Source organism: Silurus meridionalis, chromosome 9 (genome assembly GCF_014805685.1).
Source record: "Silurus meridionalis isolate SWU-2019-XX chromosome 9, ASM1480568v1, whole genome shotgun sequence".
In the NCBI taxonomy this organism is placed as follows: domain Eukaryota; kingdom Metazoa; phylum Chordata; class Actinopteri; order Siluriformes; family Siluridae; genus Silurus; species Silurus meridionalis.
The window spans coordinates 10,486,682-10,509,408 of NC_060892.1; the positions used below are offsets into that span (position 1 = coordinate 10,486,682).

The 22,727-nt window shown below is 35.0% G+C and overlaps 1 protein-coding gene across 1 annotated transcript in view; it reads left to right on the forward strand.

Moving 5' to 3' along the window:
* Positions 1-22,727, forward strand: part of ntrk3b (neurotrophic tyrosine kinase, receptor, type 3b) — a 137,512-nt gene that overhangs the window by 47,635 nt on the left and 67,150 nt on the right. The window contains exons 4-7 of the mRNA XM_046858434.1: positions 13,302-13,370; positions 19,464-19,618; positions 21,443-21,585; positions 21,686-21,827. Of these exons, the coding sequence (XP_046714390.1) occupies positions 13,302-13,370; positions 19,464-19,618; positions 21,443-21,585; positions 21,686-21,827 (509 nt within the window). The remainder of the gene's footprint in view (positions 1-13,301; positions 13,371-19,463; positions 19,619-21,442; positions 21,586-21,685; positions 21,828-22,727) is intronic.

Consider the following 22,727-nt stretch of genomic DNA (forward strand, 5'->3'; position numbering starts at 1 on the left):
AAAGAGCAAAATTACATCTACCATATGTGACTTCATGTATCATAGATTGCCTAGGCTGTGATAAATCAAAACTATTTCAACCAAAATCATATGTGCATTCTGTAAAATAATAATTTGGTGTAATAATAAGCAGGGTCAGTTAAATTAAACAATCACCCAACAATATGCAAGAAAATAATTTGCAGAAAATTATACACAAATTGAGATTTTTTGTTCAAATATCAACCGAACACCGAATGACAAGTCGACCGGTGCTTCAATGTGAAAGTAGATACTATAGAAGTTCTGTTGGACACATGGATATGACAATTTGTACTGTACATGCAGCAGGCAAATGTTATTATAAAGCTTATGTTTCAGTCACGTACCTATATGCTAGGTGTACCAAGCATCACTTGTTTACACTTTGGTAAATGTGGGTATGTAATAAATAAATAAATAAATAAATAAATAAATAAACAAACAAATAAATAAATAAATAAATATGCACTTTTTGAAGAAGTATATGTGTTATTTCAGGAAAATGAAAAAAAATAAAAGTAAACAATAAAAATGAATTTAGTTATTATACACTGCAGAAATGTTTAATTTTTTCTTCTATACTCCTATACTTACACCTGTAGTAATCTGCCCCTCCTTAATTAATATTACAATATTATTTGATTTGCACCATCTAGTTTGGCTGTCAATACTTTTTATAAAATACATACAGTATTTTTGTTTAAACTATTAACCACAATCTTTTAACTAGCAATCTCAAGAAAGAGACAGTAAATAGGCAATGATTAAAAAACAAAAACAAGAAGACCGAATATTTAAGCACTATATGCCCCCCATTTAATAACTCTTGAGCATTAGATAATGCACTATGCTCGGCATCAAGATATTGCTTATTATTGATCAAAAGATTGTTTATTGTTCTTCTTTTAAACCTTTTGGTACCTTTTTTCCTTTACTTTTTACACCCATGATGGCAAACCTACCCTGTGATGCTGTTGTTTTTTTCTTTTTTAATTTAAAGCAGATATCTGCAGCTATGAATAATAGACAGCTGTATGACTCAGCCTAGGTGCTTTGAGAGGCAAAGGAGCATCAGTAGGATGGGAGGCACCACACCTGCACCAAAGAGCTTTTTAAAACTTGTCTGTAGCCCTTTTGCAGGAATCTTTTCATCCCTTGAACCGTAGATAGGCAATTAATCTTCAGCTTTCTGTTTACCTTTCACCAAGGTTATCTGGTAGGATTTTTTTGTGCTTTTATGTTATGACAGAAAGACGACATTTAGTCAGTCGTTCAGTGTGGGCAGTTTCACTCTGCGTGAATCACTTCACAGTCATATCCTTACGGAGAATTGTTTGAAGAGGCTTTATACATAATTCCCTGCCTGATCAAGTATGAATGGGCAAAAGGATGCATTTGCGTTTCACGTTGTCGGAATAGGGTGAAACAATCTGAACCGCGATTTGAAATGGTTCATTCAAAGGTTAAGTTCAAAGGGATCTTTTCAGACGAATTTCTCATTCATGACAGAAATTATTTCAAGTGCCTGAGTACATCCTAACGTGAACCTGTGCCAAGTTGTTGAACTGTACTAGCGACTCCAAATCACTTGGCAGTATTTTTTTTATCCACAAACAGATTTACTAATGAGTTTTGTTACACCTGGACAAGTACAGATAGAACAAGATTACTTTTCTCAATGTAAATAATGAAAACGGTGATGTGTTGGGAAGTGGAGTGGCTAATATTATCAAAAAGTAGATGTTAAATATTTTATTGCTTTAAACAATAGCAATTTGTCATTGACATTCATTTCTGATTGATCAACAAGCATTATATGATCAAAATAAACAAATGAAAAAAAATTTTCATAATTTAAAGTTGCATTGAAACAAGTTTACCTTCTCAGAGCCAACCGCTGTCATGTTATTGTGTTTTGGCTTATTGTCATGCGTTCAAATCAAATCAAATCATATCTAATTCTATTTGTCACATACACAATTATTCAGAGTACAACATGTAATGAAATGCTTTCTTTTTCTGACTGTACAACATGTAAATATTAATAGAAATAGATAATATAATATCTATTATATAATAATAGAAAATATAATGTTTAAAAGTATAAAGTATAATATATGAGTATACTCAGTATAATATATTATAATAGTTTTTGTCTCTATCCATTTTTTTAATTGTTCGTGTGTTAGCCTTTTGCGTCCATCTTTTTTTAATAGGTTAGTCTCTTGTAATTTCTCTCATTGTAAGGACTTTGAGTCAACTTCCTGGTTTAAATCTTGCCTGTTTTTCTGTTCCCTATCTGTGCTCTGAGAAACACAGTAATCTGACACTGATACTCAGATTAGTCTAAATAACACATGCCTTGAGACTTCTCATCGTTCATCAAGAAGACAGGGTAGTTCATATTATTTCTTAAACTTATACCTATAAACATCCATTCCCTCACCAGCAGTTATTTTTCTCCTCTTGAAGATGAGAAAGCATCATCACAACATTATCAATATTTTAATAACCCAGTCACAAATTTTACCTCATTCCATCAAGAAGGAGACATGGAACATATTCACCAGAACCAGCAGGTTCAGGGCCAGCTTTTTTCCATCAACCATCACCTTACTGGACTTCCCAATACACTGTTAGGACACTATATAAACACTGTTTATATATTTTATGCAGATGTACATACAATGTCATACAATGTACATATTCCAAATTGTACATTTATATATATATATATATATATATATATATATATATATATATATATATATATATATATATATATATATCCCGCATTCTCTACACATATTGTGCTTTACAAACACCTTGCATCATATTATTATTATTATTGTTATTATTATTATTATTATTATTTATTTGCTTATTAGCTTCTGCACAGTTTTCACTGTGTTTAAGCCATAGCCTTTATATTTATTTGCTGTACATATATTTACATATTTATCTGCACTTGTCAGATTGCACAAATGCTAAACTGCATTGCGTTGCTGTGCCCTGTGCTATGCAATGACAATAAAGTTGTGTATATCTGTCTGTCTATGTATCTTTTTAAGGACAGATATGTGCAGCTTGTCATTAGAGTGAAACCAGAAAGCTTCAATTGGCAATTGAAATTGAACCCAATGACAGTGCTGACACTGGAGATTCCATTAATGTTAAATAGATGTCTCCTAAAGTAATCCCTTACTAACGCGACAATTACACATTTTTTTTCCATTGATAAATAGCATATTTTGCTAATATGTTTAATATTGGGATTTTTTTTAATGCGTTTGCTATAAGCATACATTCTTGTTTATGAATTTTTACTATGGAAAAGCTAGACATATTTGAACAAGTATGTTGGACGTATATGAGTAGTATATGTAGTATATGTAGTATATGTAAGTATATGAGAAGTAGAGTAAAACACATTAAAGAATTCAACAGCAATGTGATATGGTATAAAGTATAATATTTATACTATGCAAAAGTATATATGAAGTTATGACTTATTATTATTATTATTATAACAGCAATTTCCCAACCAAAATGAAATGCAAAAGAAAACTATTTGAATTTCAGTAAATAAATAAAAATAACCATCTTACCTGCAAGAATAAAAATAAATGCAGCAGCAAAATAATTGTTGCAGATTGTTGCAAGATTTGTTGCAGATTCTCCAAGATTCTAAAAAAAAAAGAGAAAAGTTTCTTGGGAAATAAAACTGCAGAAATTAAGAATACGGATGCATTTTTAAAGACTAAGCCTTGTCACAAATGATGTTGACTGTTTAGTTTACTGATGTTTATTGCTCTTTATAGAATTTTTTTTATCTAGAAATGATTCGGTTTCATTATTTTGAAGGCAATTTTGCTTTACAGCCTTTCTATGACCTTTCAGCATGCCTAGACTTTTTGCACAGTACAGAATATATTTTATATTTAACACAGGCTACATACTCTATATAGTCAATATGGGCAGACATAAAGGCTGAATAATATAGTAGACAGTTAGTTAAAATAGGACAGCACAGATGGCACAAGGAGTGGTATTGCATCAGGTTGTTGAAATCCACAGTGTAACGGTCATGGCTCTTACTGTGGCACCCAGGCAGGGTCTTCTTTTTTCCCCCTCCCTATTTGGCATGCAAATGCAGGGTAGTCATTGTCCTTAGCATGGATCAAAGGGACTCTTCTTTAATACTTCTAAGATCCTATTAGTATGCATGACCGAATAAACATCTATTAAGTGCTAATAGATTGCAGCATATCTAACAACTATTTGTTTGAATAATAACTGTTAGATAATGCAGCTCATCATGAAGATGTGGGATCTCACTTATCAAGTCTAAGTGCAATCTGACATGATTTACTTACCTGTAGAATTTTGCTTTTCTGTGACAGTTTCATTTCTCTTATATATGAGGTCTATAATAGTAGCTATAGTAGATATAGGTAACCACGTTTTTAGGAAACAATGGGAATAAAATCTGAATAGTGTCATGGTGAACATGTAGAAAATATGTTGAGAAAAAGTTATTTTCTACATTGCATATTAATAGTGAATACATTCAATCGAACCACTAGGGAATTATGTAGCAATCAATATCATATTAAACAACCCAGAATATGTTTTATATTGTAGATTGTCCAAAGTAGCTACATTTTGCTTTGACAGCTTGACACACTCATGACATTCTCTCATTATATTCCTCTTGTTAGTGACCTGGAATGGTTTCCAATTCACAGGTGTGCCTTGTCAAGAGTTAATGTGTGACATTTCTTGCCTTCTTCTTTCTTGTGCTTTAGACTATCAGTTGTCTTGTGCAGAGGAACAGGTGAGAACAGAGTCAATAGCTCTATTATTACTACTACATCTACTTACATGTCTATATAATGACAAGAAACAATCAAATAAAGGGAATGAAGATATTATCATTACATTAAGAAATTAAGGCCAGCTGAATCGAAAAATATCAAGAAAATTGAAATGTATACCCAAGTGCAGTCTCCAAAATCCTTAAACCCTAGGATGAACATGGGTACTGTCCAAGAGCTACCTTTGCTGCAGAGGATAAGTTTATTACAACTACCACCCTTAAGAAACCACATATTTGTCTGAGTTCAAGTTGAAGACATATTTCAAAATTTTTCAGAGTAGACTGTGTGAGTTAGGCCTTCTTGGTCAAATTGCAGCAAAGGAATGTTTGGTTCTAACTGCTATATCTTTGCTAGACATACAGAGGGTGAATAGATGGTTCCTGAATGTGTGGTTCCCACTGGGAGGCATGGAAGATGAGGTGTGATGTGCTTTGCTGGTGACACTGTTGGTGATTTAGTCAAAATTGAGGGCACTTTTAACCAGCATGACTACCAGCAGTAACATGCCATTTTATTTGGTTTGCACTTAGTGTGACCATAATTTGTTTTCTGACAGGACAATGTCTCAAATCATACCTCTAGTTTATTTAGAAGCAATTTGTTCAAGAAGGAATGCGATGAAGTGCTGCACCAGAGGAGATGGCCTCCACAATCACCTGCTCTAAATCCATTTGAGATGGTTTGGGATTAGTTGGATTGAAGTGTAAAGAAAAAGCAGCCAAGTGACTAACTCATGGGGCTGACTGAGAGAACATAAAAATTGTCCAAAATATAATTAAAGCAAATGAGGGCTACTTTACGGTGACCGAGAAGTGCAAAACACATTATCAAATCAGAAAACAAATTAACAAATGCAAAAACAAATTAACAAATCCAAAAACAAAATAACGAATCCGAAAACACAACGACAATTCAGACAAACCGGAAAAGGTAGATATAGTTTGTGAATGAAACACTTACCGATCACTGGACAAGACACCTGTCAAGATATACAGGAAGTATGAAATCTTATAACTTTGTTTCTTGTACATGTGTAAAGTTCTCCGTTTACTTTAAACTATTTTTTATTTAGATTAGTGCACCTAGAGAAAATAACAGAAGTAAACATTGGAAGGAAGGAGAAAATGGAATTAATTTAATCTACTTTGAGGAAGGACATTCATATACAGTGATGTTAGAGATGCTGCAGTATATCATAAAGATTAGTTTGTACACTTTTACACATACGTTCCAACTTTCTCCTGCCGCAGAATGTTGTACTTCAGATGGTCTGATATTCATAACTGGCTTTATCCAAAGGTTCCCCATCGAAGAAATTTCACTGTGAAGGACATTATCTTTGTCGACTTTCTTGACGACTTTCTTGTTAATAATATACTTCTAATGGGACACATTTCTTTCACAAAAGCACTTAAAGTGATTAAAAAGAATAATGCAATGATTTTTTAGTCCTTTATATACCAATATGATTTACAGAATAAACAATAGCCCTGTTTATTTTTTAAATTTTGTTTATTTATCTATTTTCCCCCCTCTTATTCGTGCAACAATTCACACAAACCGGAAAAGGTAGGTATAGTTTGCAAATGGAACACTTACCGATCATTGGACAAAGACACCTGTCATTCAAGATATACAGGAAGTACAACAGTTTCTCTTTGCTTGCTAGTGTTTAGTTCTGTTATTTTCTTATATTTAAAGGTGCACTAATCAAAATAAAAAATAGTTTAAAGTAAACAGAGATTTTTACATATGTACAAGAAACAAAGTTATAAGATTTCATTTCCTGTATATCTTGATTAATAGGTGTCTCGTCCAATGAACGGTAAGTGTTGCAATCACAAACTATACCTACCTTTTCCGATTTGTCTGAATTGATGTGTTTTCGGATTTGTTAATGTGTTTGCGGATTTGTTATTTTCTTTTTGGATTTGTTCATTTGTTTTTGCATTTGTTATTTTGTTTTTAGATTTGTTATTTTGTTTTCAGATTGTTATTTCGTTTTTGCAATTGTTGTTTTGTTTTCGGATTTGTTAGTGTTTTCTAATTTGTTAATGTGTTTTGCACTTCTCGGCCACCTGACTACTTTGAATAATTGAAAATATAAAACATATTCTGGGTTGTTTAATACATTTTTGTTTACTACATTATAATTGTTCTTTTATACTTAGGATATTTTCATTGTTAATAGTAAAAAATACAGAAAAGTCATTATTTTAGCCAAGATATTGGGGACAGTGGCCCCAAATATATATATCCAAAATAACCGAAGAAGGCCTTCCATAGGATCGACAATGTCTCCTGACTTGAAGTCCTGAACCTAAACCTAACCCTAACTAAAGGATAAACCTAATCTTGGGAATTTGAAGAACATTTTCCTAAAGGATTGTCCAGAATTTAGCAACATTGCTGCAAAAAGTAAATTACTTCTTCCAGTAGATATTTAGAAGCTGTTGCCAATAACAGATTTAGGATCAAGTCCTACCTTATTCTGATTTTCCATTATAATATTTTAATAGAAATGCCAAAATATGTCTCACTATATTAAGGTATGTCTTCTTTTAATTTTTATGTTTTTAACTCAGCACTGAAGGTTTATCACATTATATAAAATCATCCAAGACCAAAAAAAAAAGCATGAATTTTTACCACTTGTCTTATAAATAACATTGTAGCAAGTATCAGTTTCTTACAGCACTAGACATGCTGGATATTCACCATATAATTACTGGGCAGATGTGAAAGCTGTCAATTAATTAAATGTAAAAAAAAAAAATATATATATATATATATATATATATATATATATATATATATATATATATATATATATATATATCTCACTTTTTTTGTCCTTTGCTCTTCAATTAAATTAAAATTTGCTTTGTTTAGTTTTCCTATTCTCTTATTCTATAGGTACACTATACTGTCAGAGCTGTTTATGCTTTCTTAGACCTCCATCGAGACATACCTGTGGCATTGTCATGATTTAAACGTGCAATTACTTGAATTTAGGGTGCCAGGAGTGTCATTTCCTATGCTCTGGACTGCCAGAAAAGTGCAATAAAAATGACAGAGGCTAACAGGCTAGATAAACTCATCAATAAGGCAAAAGCTTTTGGAAGTGTTGGTAGAGTTGAAAATGGTGTCCAGATTGATAACTATTACAGATAATATCTCCACTTCCTCGAGGGCATACTTGTCAGTTTGTGGAGTACCTTCTAGTAAAGATGATAGGAAAGAGTGCATGAGGATGTCATTCCTGCTGACATCTATCACACTGTACAACCGTACTGAAGCTAGACTTGGACAATATGACGATCAGTTGGTTTGTAGACTGTTTCAGGTTTGATAGTGGACAGGTGAGAAAAGTGGTGGACAGCAACGAAGTAAATGTAATTCGTTATTGTACTTAAGTAGATTTTCCACATACTTCAGTTGTTTCCATTTGGGGAGACTTTTACTTTAACTTCACTACATCTCAGTCAAATATCTCACTTTCTACTCAGCTACATTTTGTGAAATCGGTTGTTCCTTTTAATTTATGATTGGATAAAAACGTAACTTGTCAAGCAAGCAGCAAGCCACCAATCAGGGTAAAGAGTTTTTAAAACAACAGCAAGCAGAGGAATAAATAATGGAAGAAACTCCTGACTCTAACTTGCCACAACACCCATGGCCTTATTTACGTAATTTCTTTTTAGTAGTAGGAAAAAAAGTTTTGGCCTTATGATAATTTTAATAGATATCAATCAGCGTTTGACTCATCAATATCATTTTATTAGTAGACTGGTGTGCTAAGAGTAACATTAGAGTCTTTTTACATAAATTGAGTTGATTAAGTGAGAGTCTTGTGACAAAAATGATAATAGGAACATTATAGTCATAATAATGCATAGTAATGTGAATACTTGAGTATATTTGAGTTTAAAGGGAGCACTTTTACTTTAACTGAAGTAATATTTTGCCTAGTGTATCTCTACTTTTACTCAAGAACTGTACATGGTTTGTGTACTTCGTCCACCACTGAGTGAGAGCGACATGACAAAACTTTTTCCAATGATATAAATAATAAAAACCGACATGCAATCTGTGGGCCACATCCACATTTTTAATGAACACCAACACCTTATGAAACAGGAATAGGACAATTATTAAAAAGAAAGAAAAAATTAATAGCAACTATGCATTTCTAGGTCTAGGAAAGACATTTATGCAACTCACAAATGATTCTATGTTAACAAACATGGCCTTACTATCCATATTCCTTTGTCTTTGCTCTCAGTTTTCAGCATAGTTGTAGGTCTCTAGAGTTGTTATGTACACTGGCTGAAACATTTTAAGAATTTTTCTTGAAATTTTTCTTAAATTAGTCAGCAAGTTTGAGCACTGAGAGATGCAAGCTCACACAATGGGTCAAGTGAGAATTTTAGAAAATGTTGATCAGGTGCTCTAAGCTTTTTTAATTGTGTGCAGGCTGATACTGGATAGGGGAATTGTGATCACTGCAGTATTGAGGTGTAAAAGTGTAATAGCAGATGGTATTAAGTATACTGAAGGGATGTTTAGGATGAGAATATTGTACTGCAAAAACGAAATGTCATTTAAGCAAGTGGATATATTTGAAAAACAGTCAAATGCATTTAGTATTTCCTATAATATGATTACAGCCATTTCAAGCCATTTGTACTCATTTGAATCTTGAAATAGCCTTGTTTTAATGGCCGATCGTTTTGCTCATTTTAAGCAATTATTTCTAGAAAGAAGCAAACTTATATGCCAATAAAATAAGAAATCTACAAGCCTGGAATGAGTCATAATATCCAGAAATAGGTTTAGTGATCTTATATTTGGTTTAGTAATACTGGACATATTTGAGTATATTCAAGATATTTTTTACTTGCTAAGATTACATTGTCTGTTGTAGTGTGTGAATCAGATGAGCAGAGGCCAGACTTTATGCTTAGAGCTGCAGCTCATGGGTACAAATCGAAGGTATGCAGACATGATTATCTACTGACAAAAAAGTGAGATTTAAGGGTAGACTGATTTCTCTATGTATTCAGAAGGTGAGTCACAACTGCTGAACATTTCAGGCAGAAAAAGAACATCAGAACTGTGCAGTTGCTCAGCATTTATTGTATGTTTTCTCGGGTCATCCGTCCTTCCATCCATCCATCCCCTTACCCAGAAGCATTCAATAATTCACTTCTATTTTCTATAATTATCACTGGATCAACAGATGTCCCTAGCTGACACATGTAGCTCTGAGTACAGAGAAATACCAAAGTGTTCCTTCCTCTGAGTCAAGTATATTGAGTCAGTAAAGCAAACAGCTGCTGTACAATACTATTCCCTCTGACTTCCTATAGTTCTCCTATAGCACGTGGGGATTAATGGCTCCCTCTGTTCTACTCCACACCAGTGCTCAATAATGAGGCAATGATTACAAGAATAAAGCATATTTTTGTGCCTACTCAAGCTCCATATTAAAGCTGTTGTCTCGAGTGTTCCAGTAGCTGCTGCAAATTACCATGCAGTGAATCTGTTAAACAAAATGACTAAAATGGACTCTCTACAATTATTTCTAATATTTCTTTCTTTCTTTTTTTCAAACGAGTTCTCTATGTTGAATAGGGAATTGAATGCAAATCATAATATGAGCCGCTGTAATAAGGCCTCTTCTTTTGAAATCCTCAGTGCCTAAATACGCCTTAATTAGTAACCCAAAAGCAAGAGAAACAGGTTGGTAGCATTTAGACTCGGAGACCTCTGACCCGATTATCCTATTATCCCTTTGCCACACAGTCCCTAAATTCACACTGGTTCTTCACATCAGATGACAGATTAATTTATTTCTTAATATATTAACTTTCATCTAGCAAATTATTCATTTTCTTTCCTTTTTTTTTGTTGACATTTTTCTTTATGCTGGTGAGAGGTGACCTTTATAAATAGCTTCGCCTTAAATATGTAGGTGATTTGGACAAATAAACCAAAAACGAGACAAGACTGAAGATTTTTTTTCCTCAGTGTTAATGCTCGGTAGGGATACTTGAATCTCTCTAGGAGAAGAAATTCTGTAAATACCATGGGCTTCACATCTGTCGAGACCAAGGCTCTCAGCCCTGTAATAAAATATTCATATCACCAGGCAATTGTCTGATTACAGTCCTGATGTTTCCTTCACTTGGCTGAGCTGCTAGCTTTGGGCTCAGGAATGCACTGCGGATGATTCTCACTGCTTAGTCACCTTCTTTGCTCTGACGGACTAGCCTTGAGCTCTGAAAGGTGCTGATTCAGTTGGCCAAACTAAATAAAAGGCTACTTGTTACACAATGTGGGTGTAATGAGATGACTGGAAAGAAAGGAAACTGACATCTCCATAGCTTGTTGGTTTTGTGTTCTGTTGTAGCCATATATTTATATATTTTTAACTTTGGATGCAGTGTGTATTTGACTATGAGGCTGAATCACACTAACCATGGAATAATCTCACCATGAGTGACCACTTGTTGATACCTATTTCCTTTCCAGCAGGTTCTAAAAAATCTAATGCATAAAAATATCAATTGCATGTTGGGATTTATGTAACATGGTTTGATTAACCCCATGTAAGAAATTCACGTGTTCAGAATCATAGCATTAAAATACATCAGAATACATAAAAAGGTACAACCCAGACTTCCTCTGGAGTGAGAAAGTGTATGTGTGCATGTGTATGTGTAGGGGGTGATGACACCAGAGACCAGCACAGAACCAGGCAAACTCCTCCCACTGCATCAGCTTGCATCGGCTGAGCCTGTTGCTATGGAGACGGGTCTCAGCAGCGAGCTGTGCTTGTTATAAAACTCGTAAGAGTTCTCAACGACCCTGAAAATGAGACGGTCATGTAGTCAAAATAGGCTCTCTAAAGGCGGCCTTGCCGCCTCTTCCTTCCTCAACCTCCATGGTACTATACAGAATCACTTCCGATATGATGAACTAATATATACACATGCACAAACCATCCCACTGCCTCTGGACCGCCTGTCAGCATCGGACAGCCATTACAGTGGTACATGAATAAGTTTGGATTTAGCTGACCAACGGGACGAAGAACAATTAGCATCATGTGCTGGATTTAATAGCATTAATCACATAATTGCATGTTGCCGACAGGCCTGTCTGTTAGATAGAAACATGTACGCTGTTGTATTTGCAGGAGGAAAACACGTTTTATTCAATGGATTATTACAAAGATTTTTTTTTTGCTTGTTCTGTAGTGGTGAGTTTTTTTTTTACTGTTTTAATACTGTACTCAAGTATTATCTTTTGGTTTTTAGGTAAGGAAATTACATTTTTATTTTTTTTCTTGATGCACTGATCAGAATTCTTGCACCAAACCAATCTTAATAGGAATCAAATAATATTCACTCATTCGAATTGATCCAAAAACGTTTGAATATAAAAATGAAATCTAATAATGTCAGTGGCCTTACAAGAAGCTACTCATTAATTTATATGAAGGAATCACAACATGACTTCCCAGTTTGAAGTCAGATATTTAGGGTTTTCACGGTAACCTGAAAATCAGCAGCAGCAGCAGCATAAGGAAACTATACAAATAAGGAAACATTAGTTCTTAACTATTTGGACAGTTGGTTGAAGATTACAGGTGAAAAGCATCTGTGAAAAGCATGAACCGGAAATGTCATTCATAGCTTTCTATCCGATAATCCATGGTCCAGCGGGCATAAATAAACAGGTTAATAACAAAAAATTTTCTTCATGGGAGACACTTTTACTCTGTTTCATGGACATCCATTTGCTAATGCCCCTTTACACAAAGCATGACCCCAATGTCATTGGTTAGAAGCTATTTATGAGTCCCTGGCCAGCTTTTTGGCTTTTATAACCCCTAGCCTTTGATTGCCTCTTGAATTTGCGACTGCGAAGCGCTTGAGTTCTCCTTATTGAGTTGGCGGCGCGGCTTCGTCCCTCGCAGCTGTGTTCCTTTTCTCTCAGCTCTTTTTGGCAGCAATGGAGCCTCTCCCTGACTTCCTGTTGCATAAAGGCTGCCTGGCTTTTGTTAACTCCTTTAGTAACACTTGGACTAAAACTGTAGCATGAAACATTTTAAAGCTTTAATAAGAAAATATGGTAGATTGTTCCGTCCTTAGCTATTTTTAGTGCAGTAGGGGACATGTAAAGAAAAAATGTGGTTAGTTTGTGTGTCTCAGAGGAAGCCCTTATTATCAATTATTATTATCAAATTCCTGTTTGGTAGTTGTTGCATGATTACATTAAAGAGAAAAATTAAATGAAGCCCTACAACAATACCTCCACTGGTCATGGACATGTGAATAGTTTTGAATTGGTACACTGTTATTAATGTTGTCGTCTTATCTTGTCTTACAGAAATCTGTCCAAAAACCCACTTACAACTCTTTCCTGGCAGCTCTTCAAGAACCTTCAGCTGGTAGAACTGTAAGTTCTTTAATATTGTGACTTGTGTTTTATTATTATTATTATTATTATTATTATTATTATTATTACTTACTATACAATTTATTATATATAATTAGGTTATTATTTTGGTTTAGTCCACTGTCTTTCTCATGCACTATTGTAAGAAACTTAACACAACTATGGTTAGTAAAACAGTTGGTGGAATTTGCAATGATTAGCACTTTTGACTTCACAGTCACCATGTAGTCCTTGGAAGATCCTGTGATTTGGTCAGGCTGTGTAAACCTGTGATGTGTCATATTTTTGCAGAACATTCGAGACAGATATCGGAGGTCATGAAGCAGCACATGCGGCACAAATTACTGTGATTGTGTAGCTTTTGATAATGGTGCCTTCTCCAATTAGGGATGCTCGATTTTATGGTGGCGACCATATGTCTGGATAAAAGTCCCTCCATTAACTTACAACATAGGGCAAAACTGCAGTTTCAATTGCTGTCTGCGATTAATGGCGGCAGCCTTACTGCAGACACAGACAGCGCTTCAGTCTGTTGTTAATTTCCTATTATTTCCTTAGTCATAATGCAGTGGTCATCCTCACATTTCTAGCCCGACCGTTTACTGATTAAGGGCAATTTACTGTGCATCATTACAACGCAGGTAATTTGCTGGTTGTACAAGCACCATCAGCACTATAGCTCACCCATATAAATGTGTATTTGCGTCAAATCTCTGAGCTTCAACACACGGCCATAAGCAAGCGAAGCATTTGAGCTACTTAATTAAGACATGGCAGTGAGATGTATTGGTTTTGTCTGCTGAGAGCCTGACCTCATTTTCTTGTTTGTCATGAATATTTGTGCACTCTGTGGTTAAATAAAGCATGCAGTTTGTTCTTAGAGCATTGAGGGAGGTGCTGTCATCGTGCCATGCCGGAATTAGTAAGACAATACAGCTCCTGGTGAATTAACATTCTCATGCCAGCCAGGCAGAACATAATGATTAGCAAAAATCATCTTTGTATTCAGGGCGCTAGCCAGGATCAAAATTTCAGTGATGTCCACACTGCAGAAATCCGACGCGCTATATATTTTTTATATCACAATTGCAAATGTGTACTACACCAATTACTATTTTTCTAATTAGCTATTATTATATACTTCTAATTCTGCCTTATTTATTGTATTATTTATACACAGTGTTTACATACATCATAATAATTATAATATAATAATAAAAATAGTGGTGCTTTCAAATGTAATGGTTAAAAGAATACAAAAAAACATTTAAATGTAATTGTTCTTATTATCTTTTTACACATCTTAAAAATACACCTAAAATAAGGATTAAAAATTGCTTTTTTGGTTTACTTCCTCAGTGTTCACAAACATGCAGTGCTCTTACTTGTGACAGATGCTTCATGCTAACAAATACCTTTGTTTGTTCACAATTCACAAAACCTTGCATTAATGTTTACACAACCTTCTATAACCTGACCAAAGTTTCTTATTTATTTATTTATTTATTTATTTATAAGTTTCTATAATTTAAACAGCTTAGGAGCATTGGATGCTTTCCTATAGGCTTGGCCGATACCATGTCTAGCCCATATTAAATACACAATGGCTTGTTTACTCAAACAGTTTCAAACACTCTACAGCCACATTTCTAGAACAATCTGATCTACGCTAGGTACAATGTTAATGCAGATCAACATGTTCAAAAGTTTAGTAATGTACAAGTGTGGGAATATTCGTTTCTTGGTATCATTTGCATGAAGTAAATCAATAAACATTTTTTAAAAGGTTCAGGGGGCTGTTAGACAGTTACATTTTTCTTTTATTGATATAAATATAAGTATTTACACACACACACACACACACACACACACACACACACACATGTATATATATATATATATATATATATATATATATATATATATATATATATATATATATATATATTTTTTTTTTGTATATATGTGTGTGTGTGCAGTGTAGCTTGGAAAGACCGTACAGCTTAGTTTTGGAATCTTTTATCGTTTTTGAGACATGCAAAAACTGAATAGTCCATATCTGACATTTTTAGCTCTAACAGAAAAACTTATATAAGATGGAGAACAGGAGAGAAGATGTTAGCAGACTGCCTCACACCCACAGTCAAACATGGAGGTGGAAGCTTAATGGTCTAGGGTTGTTTTTGAGCAGAGAAGGTTGGAGACTTATTCTGGGTGAAAGGAATACTGGACCAACATGGCTATCATTCCATAATTCTGTGCCATGCAATTCCTTCTGGACTGCAGCTAAGTGAAAATAATTTCAACATACAACAAGACAATGACCCAGAGCAGTCGTCCAAGCACTGTAAGCATTATTTAGAAAGCAAATAGTCAGCTGGAGTGTTATCTATCATAGAATGGCCTGTCACTGCTAAATCCTATTGAAAAGCTCTGGGATAATCTGGATAGCAAGGTCAGAAAGAAATATCCAACTAGCAAAGAACACCATTTAAAAAAGAGATGTGAAATAGTATTGTAGCAGAATTATTTGTTCCAGCATATGTAAAATTCATCATTATTTGCTAAAAAAAAAAATCTATATAAAACTAAATGCCTTTTACAGATTCTAGATAGATAGATAGATAGATAGATAGATAGATAGATAGATAGATAGATAGATAGATAGATAGATAGATAATCAGTCAGTCAGTCAGTCAGTCAGTCAGTCAGTCAGTCCACACATAAATAAATCATATATAATTTAACTTCACGGGAACCAAAAAGCCTAGCATGGCAATACCTCTCCGCACATAACGAGCATTGTCAAGTTTGGATTGGAAGAACTCAATTTGCTCTGACCTCAACCCCAGTGGACTGCGGACTGCACCCCAGACCTCCTCAAAAGACATCACTGGCTGAACCCACTAATGCTCTTGTGGCTGAATGAGCACAGATCTAAAAGGAAATCTTTTGGAAAACCTTTCAAGAAGGGTGGTTATTATTACAATAAAAAGGAAACTAAATCTGCAATACAATGTTTAATACGGAAAAAAAAAAAGGTATGATAAACGCTAAACATAAGGGCAGATTATATGAACGAATACCTACTAAATTAATTTAATAATAATCACTGCTGCTTAGGTCTGGAAATGCAAGGTTTTTCCACATAATGTATTCTATATGCTACAGGTTGCCTTTACATTATCAGGACATTGTAAAATACAATTTTAACAACTGGAGATGTTAACAAAAACCTTCTAAAACTCCAGACCGCCATTTCCTCAGAGCTAATTATAAACATTATAAAATGTCTTTATTGATGGTGTTTTACACTGAAATTGACCAGTCTTTTGCATCTTTTAAAAATGAGCAACAATATATTTTTTCCAGTTTGAAAATATGTCATTCTTGTGAAAAGCTTGCCAGCCTAGATTTAGCATTCTCTGTAAAATGTTGAAAGCAGGATTGAGGTTTTTTTTTTTTTTTTCGTCTAACCTACAGCCGCCATCAGTCACAGTGAATTAGGCTTATTTACCAGGTGGGTGTTGCAGTTTGTTTGTAATTATTTCAGTGAAGCTCAGCATGAGGATCGCTGATAAAGTGCCCACCTGCACTCTTAGCCCCACCTGAATCCAGCACAGTCCACTTTATCTTTCCTGACAGAAGAGGCCCTGTCAGTGCTGTAAGCTCTTAGGAACTATATGCACATTCACATCTGCAGGATTTGATGATGCGCCCCAATAGCTAATACTGCCATCAGAATACTTGAGCTCACTCTAGGCGGTTCAGTAGCCAAGTCCAAATGCTACACAAAAGAGGGACCAATGTGTTTAGTGTTTGTGAGAGTTTATAAGATATATTATTTATGAAAAATATGCGCAGGGTAAAACGGGGCCTGAGATAGCACCCTAAAATAGAATATAGACAAGGAACATTTTCCCAATCTTTAACTGTCCTGGTTTATACCCACTGTTGCCTCGGATTATTGTTCTCAACTGACATGAGTGGAACCCACTGTTTTTTTTCCCTACTCACCATGCTTGTAAAGAGTGGTTATTTAGGTCACGCTACAGTAGTCTCACTTCAGTTTGAAATATTTGGGTATTTTCCCCCAGCAAAAATCCTGTAATTTTGCACCATTCTGTGTAAAATGTAATGACTAATATGCATGAAAACAGTTTCTGGAATACGAAAACAGGTCCATTTATTATTAGTAACCATGTCACTTTCAAAGTTATTCAGATCACCGATTTTTTTTCATTCTGATATTTGATGTGAACAGTAACTGACCTGCATATGTATGATTTAATGCATTTTGCTGCAGCCACATGATTGGTTGGTTGAATAATTGCATGACTGTGCAGATATACAGGTGTGGTCAGCGAGTGCACATTATGTGCACAATGTACTGAATATATATCACCACATTGCTATTGTCCTGGTCTGCGCCTTTAGCTTAAAGCATGGAGCAGTGCCAGAAAAATCATTTCTCAGTATTACTCCTGTTATACTTGGGCATGTCGCCAAAAAAATGGTCACAGAAAAAATATGACTTGCCCAGCACAACATGTCATTCAATGCAGTTATCTATTCCTGGGTCCTTGGGCTGAGAAGCAAAGGAGTTATCCTTGGAAGACCCGTGTTAATTTTTTTATTGAACACTGTGTGTACCTATTGTTTCTTCATTTGTCTTTAAATGAAGAGGAATTTTATTGGCTTCTTTATTTAATTTATTTGTTAATTTATTTATTTTGTGGCCCTGTTTTGTGAATCATGCCTAACCAAGAATTGCTAGCACACAAAAGGATTACCCTGCTGTGCTTCAAATAAAACGGATTTATTGTGCAGACAGATGATTGATTGTTGTAATTTCACCATCTTTTGTCTGGTCCAGTCATCTCTTTTCATCCTTTACCTTTCTTTTATTCCAAATTATGCCTCATTTTCTTATTCCCAGCTCCAAACTGAAGGGGCAAAAATGTTAATCTGATCCTGTGAATGCAGTGCTGTTCCTGACGAGTTGCTGAGGTGGTTGCAAAAAAAGGACAAAAGGAAAATGTACTGAAACCTGTGAGCTCACTTCAAAGCCTAGGTTTTTTAGACTATGGCAGAAGGCTAAATCAAGCAAATGGCACACTACAGATTCATTCAGATTGCATGAAAGGGTTTGCAAAATGATGGAGGGCTTGAAAAAATATAGTGAAGTACTGTTTTCAGTCCCAAACATAGAGATTACTGGAAGGGCATCATGCTGAGATGAAAGCCAATGTATAATGATATACAGTTCAGTTTGTAGAATCTCTTGATTCTGAAAGTCACAATGTTGAATTCTGCTATTGTGATAATGATCATTTCTAGGTCAGTAATTGTTGATGTATAGTGACTGTCCAAATACTTGTTTACTTTTTCTATATGCTTTATTGAATAAAATGACTCTTATTGGTATACAATAGAATATTGGACAGAGCAGAATGAATGATAATGGTATGTTGCAAATCATAAAGTGACCCAAAACCAGGAAAATAAAGAAAGCATTTATGTTTACTGATCTGTTGTGACTGTAATATCAAAATCATAAAAGGGAACTGAATTAGTGTCCAGACCTCTTTTTCGTTCTTTTCAAATGATTCTCTCTCCTGCTTTTCAAACTTGGTGTGTTGACTTCTAAGCCAAAAATGAAATGGTTTTGTTCTCTATTATTGCTTGTGCATAAAATCAAAAGAATTCAGAGTCTCTAGATTTGGGCAATTTCAAAACAAGTCATTGTTGAGTGACATTTTTTTAAAAGAAGACATAACTTTTATGTGTGTGTTGGATTATTTCATGTCACAGCCCTGTTGAAGAAGGGCTGAAGGTGTTTATAACAGGGTTCTGGCAATATAATAACAATAATAATAAAAATAAATGTGTTATTCAACAAAGTTTTCTGCAAGACGAAATGTATTTAGAAATACTGAGCTGCATTAAAAAATCACATTGATAGTTTTGTATAACAGCACTCCCCAAAGATAATTTAATGACTTACTTGTGTAACATGTTACACACTATGACCATAATACAGTAAATAACAATGTCTTCTATCTATTCTTTGTTTGACCTGACCATATGCAGACGACTGGAGGGGATTGTGTTCAGCTGTGGCTGTGAGATTCGCTGGATCCAGCTGTGGCAGCAGAAAGGGGAAGCAGGTTTACACACCCAGCAGCTCTACTGCAAGACCGGCGCCAACAAGATCCGCCTGCGTTCAATGAACATCGCTCACTGTGGTATAAATTCCTTATGAGAACCTTTAATAGTCAGCAAGCTGTTACTGCAGTTGCTGTGATAAAAAGGAAAATGTAAACTGTATAGTGAAAATGAGTCGCTTTGTACACAACGTGGAAAAGGGTTGATTTGTTCTTGCTTGGTTCGATGTTAAGCTTCTGTCTACTGGACAGTACCAAATGTGTATTATTGAGACATAATGCTCAGACAGTTTTAAGTGGAGGTCTTAACTAAGGTGACCAAAATTTGTCATAATTATACAATACAGTACAATGCAGTACATTATGATACAATACACTGCAATTTAATAGTACATATTGAACTACTAATCTATACAATGCAATACATGATGATACAATACAGTACTATACAATATGATACAATACAATACAGTACAGCACAATATCCAACAGCTGAAGGCATTTGCACAAAATACAGTACAATATTAATGAACAAAATAGAGAGATCACTGTATGTAATATTTAATCTATGCCATGTAATGTTATAAGATGTATACAATCGTTTTATCTCTCTGGTACATAACCATAATCACCATAAAACTATCACAGCTATTCACTCCAGTTTACATCTTTGTTTGCCTTGCACCTCGGGGATGGGGTTTCAAATCCTGCCACCCCCTGGCGTGCATGGAATTTTCACTTTCTCGCCGTATGTTCTCCCCGAATTTCTCTCTTCCTTCGAGTACTCCAGTTTTACATCCCCAGTCCAAAGACGTGTTGTAGACTGATCAGTATTTCTAAAGTTGTTTGTGGTGTGAGTGTGTGTGATTTTGCCCTGTGATCAGTTGGCTTCAGTCTAGGATTTATGCCTTCTAGTGCCCCTAGTTCCCCGGGATAGGCTCCAGCCTCTACAGAGAGCCAGTGTAGAATAAGCGGTGTAGAAAATGGATTGATGGATAGATGGATGTGTCTTTGCAGTACACTAGCTTATATTTCAGGCCGCTTTCTATTTGTCAATGTTCCAAATCTGAATCATAGAGAAATAAATACTTTTTCCTTGTTTACTCTTTGGTTTTAGTTTCGTTTTACACTGAATATAATTAAACAAAGCAAAAACACAGAAACTGCTTAAGGGTTGTACAAGACTGAGCACGATGCAGATTACTGATGCTTTGCCAAATGGCGATAGAAAATCACAAAATCATCCATGCACACAAAGTATGGAATAATAAGATAATTACATAAATAGATAGTTTGAACCATCTTGTTTACTCACTCCAGCTTTTAAATTCTCTTTGTTTTCATTGCCAAATATTCAGGACACTCGACATTTCTTCAGTGCAGCAGATCTATATTTTGGTTTGCACCTCACAGTTCAGTTTAGCAACTTCTATGCAAAAAAATTCACTTACAGCCCAAAAATACACAAGAAAATTGGTTCCTTTCCCACACTGGTGGTGATTCAGAGTCAAGTTGCTTTAACGTTGGAACTGAGCTGTACTAGCCTTCTCTTGGAAAGAAAACTCATAGTTTTTGGCCTGTGTGTGATTGCTGTGTTTTCACCTGCCCAAATATACCACACAATGGGGGAAACACAGTAAACAAACACTGCATATGTGAAAGTTCCCTAAAGCATGCACCTTTGAAACAGTCTAGTTACATTTTCTCTCTGAGATTGGGTACAAATTGAGTTTTCGTCCTGTTGGTGCATCAACTTTGAATGAAACTCTGAAAGTTAGAACTATTACCAACTGAGAATTCATTGTATATTTAATCGCCAACCCCAAATCCTCAAATCCAGAGCTTATAGATTATTCTTCTAAGAATCCTAACACTGTGCTCGATCATGTCATCTTTCTAATGCAGACCTCCCCGACATCAGCGTAACTCACAGTAACCTAACGGTGATGGAGGGAGACAACATCACCGTCAGCTGTAACGGTTCAGGTTCTCCATTACCTGATGTGGACTGGACCGTGAAAGGACTTCACTCTATCAACACACACCAGGTGATGGCCACTCACTTGATACATGCTCATAGAGCTCACATAAATGTATCACAATAACCCTTTTATTCTATTGTGCATTTTTTCCCCCTCTGCCCTCTAGTCAAACGTCTATTGGCCAAACATTCACTCCATCAATCTCACTCTTGTGAACGTAAGCCGGGATGACAATGGCTTCGTCCTCACCTGCATCTCGGCGAATGTGGTCGGCATGACCAACATGTCTCTTCAGCTGGCTGTGCAATGTAAGCATCTCTCACACTTTTGGTGTAATCATAATGAATCGAGCATTTCCGAGCTCGATGCCTTCAGGAAGATAATTTTATTGGCAAAAAATATTTATTTAAAGACATCAAAATGTAAAAAAACTTTAGAAGTATTATTATATTCAAACAGTCCCAAGATGTCATAATTACTATATGAAATCAGCTCAGACATAGCATTGTGTTTTTCCTTTCTTTTTTTTCCAGTGCTGCTGGTTTTGTCTTTTCACCACACATCCTCTCAGGGAATTCATATAAATTCTGCAAAACTGTTTTGTCGTCCCATAATCTTAGTTTAGCTGCAAAAGATATAAATTACAATTTCCACTATTTACAATCAAAAGAATAGACAGCATGAAATTGCACTACATAATAGCACAAACTCTTAAAATTCAAAGAGGCTGCCTGCAATAAACCACTGCTTAAAAGCAAATATTGTGTAGCTGCCAGAACATTACCTTGGTAAATGCTTTAATGTGTTTGTTTATTGCCTTTCCATAACTTTTCCCAGAATCGTCTTCTTGCATAGCTTTCGTTTACTTTTTAATCCAGTGTGTTTGCAGTAACTACTGTTATCAGTCTGCAGTGTAGAAATTTGGATTTAGAGCAATTTAATTCATGGGATTGAGATGAGATTTTTTTCGTACACACATCATACAAATTCACAGGAGTCCGTTGTTGTGACAGGCAGCTGTGTAATTACATGCATTAGGAGACCATTGAGTCATCTGAGCTCTGAGGAAAATCTTTAGCGAACAGTCTGTAACTGTAATCCAGGCTTAGGACTGGTAGGTGCATTGGTGCAATGATGACTGTGATGATATTATGGGCTTAACTTAATAATAAAAAAAAAAAGATTCGACACCGCAAACTGATAACAGT